The following is a 10787-nucleotide window of genomic DNA, read 5'->3' as shown; positions in this document are numbered from 1 at the left end:
TTATTTTAATGCTATAAATCGAACGCTATAATTGTGAAATTTATTTTTTCTTATATAACCTGCCAAAAAGGATGTATCTCATTTACTTTTTTAAATTCCTCCAACCAATATTGCGTCATTTTATATGGGGTACTGATCTTCAGATTAATTTTGCTAATTATTATAACACGAAAATAAAATACATGGAACACATTCGACGTTTGAGCTTTACAAATACCTTGGCTTATAATTTCAGCGTGATACCCATCAAATATACTGGGTTAAAATATTCGGGTTCGGATTAACCATTCAGCCTTCCAGCCTATCATTTTTTCTTCCAAAACTCCTCTCCTGGCACCAGCTGTTGAATCATTTTTTGGGCACCGAATTGTCTCCCTCGTCCGCTCAACGTTCGTCATCTGATCTACAATTCTACATTATCTCTACGCAAGATCTAAGGTTTTCATCTGAGGAAGATTTTTCGATCTCGCAATTCTAGGGTTTGTGAGATCTTCAAGCAGAGATCTCATCGAATTTTGAATGAGCATGTGAGATTTTATGTGTCTACGAGTTTGATTTTGGATCTACAGCTTATTGTTTGCAATTGCTTGTGTTAGTATATTGAAACCGTTAATTTCCGGAGATTATTGAAAATGCCTGTGAAAGTAGCGAGTGCGTCAATACGGGATCGGACTCAGGAGTTTCAGAGTATAGCGGAGACATTAAAGAAGTCATTTTCGTCCGTACAGAATGGGCCGGTTAGTAGCAGTACAAATAGTGGTGGTTCTAGATCGGAGGAACAGCGGTCCACTGTTGCTATGCAATCGGAGTTTAATAAACGAGCCTCGAAAATTGGTTTCGGAATACATCAAACCTCGCAGAAGCTTGCAAAGCTAGCGAAATGTAAGTCCATTTGTCTCACTAAAGCTTTTTAACATGTTATTTTGTGTTGTAGAGGAAGAATTTGCAATTATAATATGTTTTAGTATATTTCGCATTTACTTTTTGAATATTTTACTTGTTTTAAAAATTCATTCGATGTCGCATTTTATGTGTGATCGTGTTCACATTGCGGGTCCCAAACCAGGATACATGCTGAGACCAAACTAAAACTAGTCAATATATCATTAGCGAATTCCTCGGTGAGTGGAGTTACTGGGTGCCAATATTGGTGGGAGATAGCAGGTATACCGTGGAATAGTCGAGGTGCATCCAGGCTTCCCAAAGATATCATTAGCCGATTCCAACTAGCTTGATATTGAGGCTTAATTTTTGTAGTAGTTAGTTGTTGTATGCTCCATTTAGTTCTTGGCTATCTTTATAAGTAGCAAACAATTTGGAAGTGGAAGTATACTTCTACACTCGGTTTGTCCCATTTTACATGACTCACTTACTACCTGTATAATCCTTCCATTTTTTAAATATTTTATATTTTAAGTTAGTAATTGCAATTTTGTTTAATTCTTTAATAGGTAAATTGTAATTCGAGAAAATGGAGATATCTGAAATTAACTCGAAGATTAGTGATTTTATGTGTGGTACTTCAGCAATATAGTTGGGAGACGGATTATTAAATTTTTTACTCTAGCAAGCACGAGAGTCATCCCACTACTCACGCATGTTGGTGACAGATTATTAACTTTTTTACTCTAGCAAGCATGAGAGTCATCTCACTATTGGGAGGAAATATAAACTCACGCGTAACCACATTGCTAAGAAATATGGAATTATGGAGACGAATCTATTTACTATTGTTATCGGAGCACCAAGGCTCTTGAGTGACTTCTTTCGTTTGGTGTGTGCGTTGTGCTCACTTTCTGGTAATTTCCAGAATTTGTTGCTTACTATGCTCTTAAATCTTATTTTCTCAAACTCTTATGTGAATTATTATTTTTATAGATCTCATCATACTGGCAATTTGCTACCCTTTACTAAATTAAATGATGACATATGCATTGAGCGTGACTTAAGCGCTTGTTATTTCTTATGCTGTGGTTGCATTTGTCACTCTTGAAAGTTAGAGCTATTGTTTAAGTTTTGAATTGTGATATGAAGGAAATGCTGATGATTCTGTGGATTATATAATCTAAATTCAGCTGATGTGAGCTGAATTTTTGCATTTTGAGTGTTATTGTGCATCCAATGAACTTGATGGCTGATTGTTGTAGCACATATAGTTTTTCTCCATTAGGCTTCACGGCCTTAAATTCCATCCGAAAAGATTTTAAGGCCATGAAGCCTAATAAAGAAGAATTATCCCAACGGACGCAAAAAACACTAGGTAATTTCTTCTCGTCTGCCTAATTCTTGGTGGGTAGAGCTGCCCGGTACCTGTGCTGGTGGGAGGTAGCAGATACTCTAGTCTATGTGCATGTACGTTGGCCCAGGCACTGCTTGGTATATCTTTTATTTTTTGTACATTTGGGAAAACTAGTGAAGAGTTTTCCCATAGGAAAAGCTTTCTGCCAAATTGAGACCTACAGAACTTGCCGGATATTGAAGTTAGCTGTTTCTTCTAATATGAATACTCATTGTTCTTATGGTGTTTTGAAGTTGTTGATTCTTGTTCTGTTTGGGGTTGACTACTACCCTAATGGTTCTGACTTCTTAACTCTCTCTTACTTCTTGGGTTTTCTTTTTAGCCATTTCAGTATCTTTTGACTATTTGGTTAAATCTTATACTTTCTCCTTCAGAAACAAGAGTCACATGTAGTTTTATTTGTAATTTCTGTGCTTTAAGACATTCCTTTTGCCTTTTGAAGTTACCAGGTCAGAAATTTGGGCTTACTAGACTCTGCAGTTCACTTAGATGCCCCAGTTATGGTCTCCCTTTGTGTTTTCTCTTACCATGGGTTCTTGGGGCAGTTCAGTTTGCTTGATTGGTGTCTAATGGATTTAAGCCCGTAAATCTTTTGTAAAAGGAAAAAAGAGCTGCAAACTTGGTCAACTGACCTTTTTTATGGATGCCAAGGAGAATTTGTGGAATGAATTGCTAAATTTAACCATTTCCTCAGGTTTTACAAGGACCACAGCTATTTTTCTTGTCCAAGATAATGTTTTTAGTAGTGCAGTCCCTCCCTGGACTTCGTTGTGCATACAAACCTTACCTTTCATGCTTTGATTTCCTCTCAAACTATAATAGAGAAGATGCAAACTGCAGACACTAGATGTTAATCCTCGTCTTTTACGTATTATGTGGTTAAGTATACCGGGGCCTTAGCTCTTTGACACTTGTTTGTGATGTGAGTAATTATCGCGGCCAAGATTTTTGATATAATTTAACAATATTGCACCTATACGTGTCTCATTTTGTAAGGAGCATATCTCTAGTGTTCTTTCTAAAGAAAGAACAGGAAAATATCTCTAGTGTCATTGTGGAGGAGATTGAGAAAGGAAGTGTGTAGCTGCAAACTGACATTGATCTCCAAAATAGTTGAACATGTAATGTATTTGCTGAGCTTATAGATACACTGTACCGGATTGCTGAAACTGCAAAGAGAGTTTATCAGTGAATCAGACAGAAAGGATGATGTAGCAGCTATCATGGTAAATTTCACATGGAAAAATAATATCAGCAATGACATTGCCATGAAAACACATAGATGAGAAGTTATGAGAATAATCATGATATTAGAGGGTGTTTGGCTAAGCTTATAAATTGGTCAAACTAGCTTATAAGCACTTTTCGGCTTATCTACGCGTTTGATAAAGTTAAAAGTGCTTATAAGCCAAGTGCTTATAAGTCAAAAATAAGCCAAAAGCGATTAGCTGGTCACCCCCAGCTTATGAATTTTTAGCTTATAAGCACTTTAAGTTTGACCAAGATTTTTACTATTTTATCCTTAAAATATTTTTTTTAGAACACAATTATTACATCGATACTCACTGCCTCAAGTATTTTTACAACCTACCCCCCTCTCCCCCCTTCAAGTCTGCAATTTTCATTGACTATTTAAGATAAACAAATTCTCTATTCCTTTTGCATATTTATATCTATGTGATTGTGTATTAATCTTTGAATTGTATGTAATAAATGAGGACATATAAAATTTTAGGTGTATTGCTTTCTAAGTGTTGTGGTGATGAAGACAGTATTTGTTTCTCTTCAAATATTTTGTCCTATTTAGGTTTATTTTTACTGAGAAACTTTTGTCAATTTATTAATTATTATAACTTATGATTATATGCTTATCTTAAAATAAATTATATTTATCATAAAAATTATCTTATCTAAGCACAATTGTATTTAAAATAAAATGACAAATAGAGTATTTTGTATTTGAATTGATCTGGAATCTAAAATTTTGAAAAAATTACGCCCTTATAAGTGTAAACAGTTCTAAGGTTATTTAAGTCATTTTAACAGAAAAAGAGCTTATCAACACTTTTTTATCAAATACTGCAGCATCTTATTATCAATTTCAGCTCTTGTACCCAAACATGTAACTGCTTATTTATTAAATCAGTTTCAGCACTTAAAAGTACTTTTCAGCACATAATGCTTATCAGCTACTTCAAATCAGCTAATCCAAATGGGCTCTAAGCCTTCAAAATAAGAATGAAATCCCTATGATTGCAAATAAACTCTAGAAGGTTACTTTTGAGATGATATTTTCAGATGAAACCATCTTATCCTTTCTATTGGACACCATCATCCTACAAATTTCGGCATATGATTTTCCCCCTTCCCTCTTAGGTATTTTCATTTGTACTTGTGAAAAATATATTTTCGCGGAGAACAAAAGAGAACTTGTAAAAAATTATTTCCATTTGTATACTTCTAATATCGAGAAAACAAATGCATGGATCAAATAGGTTGTGATTCTCTTCCAAGGTAATTGATTTAGATTGCAGGCTTGAGAAATGCTGATTTATCCAAAAGTGATAATGTTTTACTATGTCTCATTGCAGTGGCAAAAAGGACTTCTGTTTTTGATGATCCGACTACAGAAATTCAGGAGCTTACTGCAGTTATCAAGCAAGATATTACAGCACTTAACTCTGCTGTAGTAGATCTTCAGCTTCACTCTAATGCTCGTAATGAAAGTGGTAATCGTGATACCACTAGTCACTCGACGACCGTTGTAGATGACTTGAAGAACAGACTGATGACTGCCACAAAGGAGTTCAAAGAAGTACTCACCATGCGGACAGAGGTGAGACCAGATGCTGGTTATATCTTCCTTGTTAGCCTACATCTAAAAAGAAGAGAAAAATCTTCCTTGTTTGCCTCTTTTCTTACTCAAATATATCTTCTGTGAGTCTGTAGTTAGCGAATGCTTCTGTTTACTATTTTTTTGTGGTTATTATGATTTGCCCTGCAACTGTTATCGTTAACAGTAGAAAAATATGCTTAATCATGGTCATTTGCATTTTCTTGTATTTTTGTTTCCAGAATATGAAGGTTCATGAGAACAGAAGGCAGTTGTTTTCTTCTTCGGCTTCCAAAGAAGCTTCAAATCCATTTGTGCGCCAGCGTCCTCTAGCTTCACGGAATACTGCTAGTACATCAGCCAGCCCTCCTCCTTGGGCTAATGGTTCAACTTCATCTCAGCTATTTCCAAGGTGAGGATGAATTTTTTTTACACTGTTAGTAGTTCTCGCCCACAAGCCCGCTATCACTGAGTAGATGCTTGGTTAGCACCCATGAGGTTTACATACCTCTTTTGTAATTTTGGCAACGTCTTGCTTGCTATATTTTTAATGCAATGATTTTAACTTATTGAAAAGAAAAGAAGTGTTAAGGAGTTTGTTGTCTCTCTAACTTTTGCTTTTGGTAATCTTGACATGTTTCCAAAATCACTGATTTACCCATATTGATGCCAAAAAGTAATTACAACTGATTCATGAATTAAAGGTTGAAAGAGAGGAGATAACTCTTCCTCTCATGGGAATAACCTTCTCTTCAGCCTATGACCTATCTGTCTTCCTGCTTTTACTACCAAAAATTCCAGATAACTGCTTCTCCAAACATGGTCTACAATAATCCTATGTATCTTTATTTTATCCTATTCATCTAATCCATTACTACACACAACTTTAACTTGACCCCTTTTCTTCTGTGGAACTTCTATTCTTGAATTGGTGAAATTTAATAAGACATGCAACCTCCACCAGATTAATGCTATATGCTTACGGTTCTTCCAGGGTTAGAAAACCTAAATTTATAGAATATTGGAATAAGATGGGTCTAAAAGGGAGTTAAATGGATAGTGAGAATTCATATATCCATGGGGTTGAGGTTTAGTTGTTGTTAAGTCACATGGTCAGTTTTTGGATATTAGCAGTTTTTCTTCTGTAAGTTAAATTTTGTTATTAATGTAGGAAGAACTCCCGTATATAAGCATTATACCAAAAGTAGAAAATCTACATCAAAACATGATTCTTTACAAAAGACACCCAACCATCTATACAAATAGGAACCTCATGGGTACACCAAAAAGAAATCAGACACAAGAGGCTATTCCTCGAATGTACAAAATCATTTTCAGTCCCTTCAATATCATTGCTTTCTACTTTCTTTTCCATCGGTAATAGCCATCTGATTTTTTTTAACCTATTTCAAAAAAAAAATTTATCTGAAAAATTAACTTAGATAAACCAGATTCTGTTCTACATCTGTTTTCGCTATCAACTTTGGGTTTTATAAGTATCAATGAGTTTTCCCTCCTAATTCTCTCTGGTAGGAATCAAGGGGATGGAGACACCCAGCCCTTGTTGCAGCAGCAACAGCAACAGCAGCAGCAGCAGTTAGTTCCGCTACAAGACAGCTACATGCAGAGTAGAGCAGAAGCTCTTCAAAATGTTGAGTCTACTATCCATGAGCTGGGCAGCATTTTTAATCAGCTTGCTACCTTGGTTTCTCAGCAAGGAGAGGTTGCAATCAGGTATTTATGCCAATTGTTGTAGCACTTGAAAAATTAAAAGGATGTAAGAGAATTTAACAACAATAACAACAAGAACAGTAATAAAAGTATGTAGGAGAGCGCAATGATTTGCATTTTTTGTAGTTACCTTAGTACAACGAGTTGGCATCAATCTAGTCTCCTTATAGTAAAGTTCAATATTTGATGACAAGTGATTGATTTTTTGTTTGTTACTATTATTTTGATAAAAGAATCACTAGATTTAGACTTATAATAAAAGGATGTAAGAGATCTCAATGCTTGCATTTTACGTAGTTATCTTAGTACAACCAGTAGACAGCAATGGGTAAAGTTTAACATTTGATGGCTAGTGATGGATTTTTTGTTTGTTATTATTTTGATAAACTAATCACTAGATTTGGATTTCTCAATCTGATCAGATGCTCTCCCCCCCCCTCCCCCTCCCCCTCCCCCCTCCCCCCCTCCTTTTTTTTTTTCGGCTCTGTCATGAGCTTGCAAATCACAATACAAACTGATCCTGAATGCAAAGGCTGTGTATAGAAGGTATTGAACTAGCTAATAAGATTTCAGTATGATCTTATAAGATCTCACTTGAAAGGCAAATGGAACTAGTGGAATTTACCTTTTCCAATTTGTCAACTATACTTCTAACTGTATCACTTTCTGAAAAATGTTGATCTTCTATTTTGTATGGTAAATGTTGATTTTTAACCTTGACATGAACTTCCGGACTGAAAACATTGAGGATCCAATTTGGGATCATATCATGCATCTGCCAGTTATAAGGATTTTAGAAGCCTGTGTTTTTAGATTATTGCATATTTAGGTTTCAGGGAAATGGGTCAATTCTTCTCGATTCTTAAAAAAATAAAAATTGGTAGTCCTTCCTGTTTGTTTGACACTAAGTCGGTAAGGGGAGCAAATCTGTGGGATTGACAAATCTTATCCAAATTTGTAGGTTTATTTTATCAAGGGAATGGCATGCCATTGTTGTATTGTAAATTTTATGCTTAATTGAGCTTTTGAATTCCACCGGGTATCTACCACCTCAATGTGATGCATGTACCACTCAATGAACCCCACCATCTCATTTTATGTAACATATCTGTGTAATGTGATATGTAGTGTAATATTTGGCGCACTTGTTTTTTTACAAGTAAATCTTTGTACATTATTGATATATGTGAATTCATATTTGCTTGAGATGTCATAAATGATCTTCAATATGATGTTTGTGCTATCAGCAGGATTTACTGCTTTATCCATGGTTAGAGAAAAATCTGAAAGCAGATGAAGTTTCTTGTACTTTGGCTATCTGCATTTAGAATCTTGTAAAATGGTGCTTTCCACTTAATTAAACTTTGTTGCTTCTCTTGTTGTCACTCTTTATTGTGGAAATGTTGATGTTAAATGGTATTCACAATAAATTCTCCTCATATATGATTTTGGTCAAGATACAGTGGGGGTGAATAATACATTCTTTTAAGAAGAAAGTAATAACTTGGTGTCCACACAGGATTGATGAGAACATGGATGACACACTAGCAAATGTAGAAGGGGCACAAGGGGCTCTGCTCAAGTACCTCAACAGCATCTCATCAAATAGGTGGCTAATGATTAAGATATTCTTTGTGTTGATTTTCTTCCTTATGATTTTCCTATTTTTTGTGGCATAGTGAAGTATGCAACATTCGACACAGCATGATGTAGAAAGACAATAATCCTGTATTTTAGATAAGTTGCTTTGCTCGCTTGTCACCTTGTCTGTTGTTTCAAGCTCGGATTTGATACCCTCGCCACCGAGAGGTACTTTTTGAGCCTTGTATTCCATCAGATGTGGCGTATTGTAGTTAACCTATGAGCTTACTGAGACTGGCACTTATGTTTCTGTCACTGCTTCAATTGTATGAAAGCTGTCACGTTGGGTTACCAGTACAAGGGAATTTTATCCTTGTATGAAAAGTTATGCTATTATTTCATACTCCGTTTGGTTACCATTTGAATTCAGTATAGTTAGTAGTTAGTACATGTATTGTTTTATTCAAGAAATATTGTATTTGCTTATCCCACATTGAGATAACAATACGATGATTAGCTATAGGGGTTCAAGAACCGATCAAGCTGAATCAAGTTTTAGGTTATTGTTCAGAGGTTTTGATATTTTTTTTATTTTCATATAACAAGCCGAAAAACTACTGAATTGGGCGAATTCAATATTATGTGTAAAAATATTACACAGGATAATTAAAACATATAACATCACTATTTTGAGCTTGAAGTATCAACACTTAAATGATCATATATATCTACCATTTTAAGTTAATTATTGAGTGCTTTCCGTAGTTTGCCGTCCTTTTAATGCGTTCTTGCTGTTGCATGCGAAGAAACCAGAGGGTAGGGGTGTACATCGATCGGGTTAGTTCGGATTTTTTAATTACTAATCAACTCAATGGTGTCGGATTTTTTAATCTATAAACCAAATCAAATCAACGAAGACAATTTTTTGTAAAAATAGCACGGGCTAGTCAGTTTTCGGATTGGTCATTCAAAAATAGCCAGCGTTTGCAAAGTCATTTAAAAATAGCCACTATTTTACTGCAACACGGAAAGTTCCAGCATAATATACTGGAGATCGGTGCACATGTGTATGAACTTTCAGCATATTATGCTTGACCGATATATTATACTGGAACTCCAGTATATTATGCTGGAACTCCAGTATACTTATGTTGGAACTCCAGTATATTATGATGGAGTTCCAGTATACATATGTTGGAACTCCAGTATAATATACTAGATTTTCAGTATATTATGCTGGAGTATTTTTCGGATTTTGAACAGTGCTTTCGTTCAAATTTATCTTTACATGAAAAGTGACTAAATTTCGATTACTTTTGAAACTGTGGCTATTTTTGAATGACCACTTGTAAATATGGCTATTTTTGAATTTCTCCCCAGATTTTTCAATCTCGTTTTTTTTTCGGGTTTTTTTGGGATTTTTTTCCGGTAAAATCTTCATGGCAGAAAATTTGTAACTTGTGCTCCAAATATTTCTTTAGTTCTAGTAGGATACAACTATATAATATGTTTTTCAAGAAAATAACATAATATTATGAGATTAGTCATAGCATTGTATTAAAATATTCAATAACAAAGATAAAAAAATCGCATAAAATAAATATTGTTAATTAATAAGCCATAATAAGTCATGAACACAATCTAAAAGTACTATATAAGTAATGCTAAAATAAGTACATCTAATAAGTACTATTAATTACCTAACTAAGTACTAAAGAAAAAGATAAACTAAGTTATGTATTTTCATATAAATCAATACAAAATTAAAATAGATATCCAACAAACACTATTGTCATTTCTAGTGTTGAATTGAATTTATTTTGTTAGTTTAGTATTGATTTGAACTTTATTTGATTTGTTACATTTATGGGCTATAAAACTTATTGGACTATTCAAGAATGTTAAGTCCGAGCCTGAAATAATACATTAAAAGATAAAATTGTGAAAAAGTTTAAGAAATATTTATAAATTATATTACAATAGATATTTATATGTATAAAATATTTTTAAAATTGTATAAATGTAATGTCAGGTTGGTTTGGGTTTGGTTTCAGTTTGATTTTTTTTAGTTAAAACCAAATCAAACCAAACTATTTATTGTTGATTTTTTTTTTTTCCAATAGCAAACGAAATAAAACCATATGCATACTCTTAGAGTATCATTTCACTCAGTCCTCCTAGTCACTCAATCCTCACAGTCACTCAGTCATCACAGTCACTCAATCCTCCCAATCATCCGGTACTCGCACCCGGCACTCACACTCAGTAGGTACCTGCACTCACTAGGGGTGTGTATAGACTCTGGAGGGGGTCCTTCATCCCAAGCGCTATAACAAGCCAATC

General features: G+C 34.5%; 1 protein-coding gene across 1 annotated transcript; it reads left to right on the top strand.

Annotated features, from left to right (window-relative positions):
• Nucleotides 1-241: 241 nt before the first annotated feature.
• LOC104117892 (syntaxin-32) lies at nucleotides 242-8860 on the top strand. The gene is made up of 5 exons (XM_009629023.4): nucleotides 242-882; nucleotides 4891-5135; nucleotides 5375-5544; nucleotides 6666-6866; nucleotides 8383-8860. The coding sequence occupies exons 1-5, from the start codon at nucleotides 633-635 to the stop codon at nucleotides 8540-8542; spliced, it is 1026 nt and encodes a 341-aa protein (XP_009627318.1). The 5' UTR covers nucleotides 242-632; the 3' UTR covers nucleotides 8543-8860.
• The last annotated feature ends 1927 nt before the right edge of the window (nucleotides 8861-10787 follow it).

Source organism: Nicotiana tomentosiformis, chromosome 8, assembly GCF_000390325.3.
Source record: "Nicotiana tomentosiformis chromosome 8, ASM39032v3, whole genome shotgun sequence".
Taxonomy (NCBI): domain Eukaryota; kingdom Viridiplantae; phylum Streptophyta; class Magnoliopsida; order Solanales; family Solanaceae; genus Nicotiana; species Nicotiana tomentosiformis.
This window is presented reverse-complemented; position numbering and strand designations above follow the sequence as displayed.

Coding starts and splice junctions, on each gene's coding strand:
- LOC104117892 (XM_009629023.4), top strand. CDS start 633: ATGCCTGTGAAAGTAGCGAGTGCGTCAATACGGGATCGGACTCAGGAG. Junction 5,545..6,665: donor TCATCTCAGCTATTTCCAAG/GTGAGGATGAAT, acceptor TCTCTCTGGTAG/GAATCAAGGGGATGGAGACA. Junction 6,867..8,382: donor CAAGGAGAGGTTGCAATCAG/GTATTTATGCCA, acceptor GTGTCCACACAG/GATTGATGAGAACATGGATG.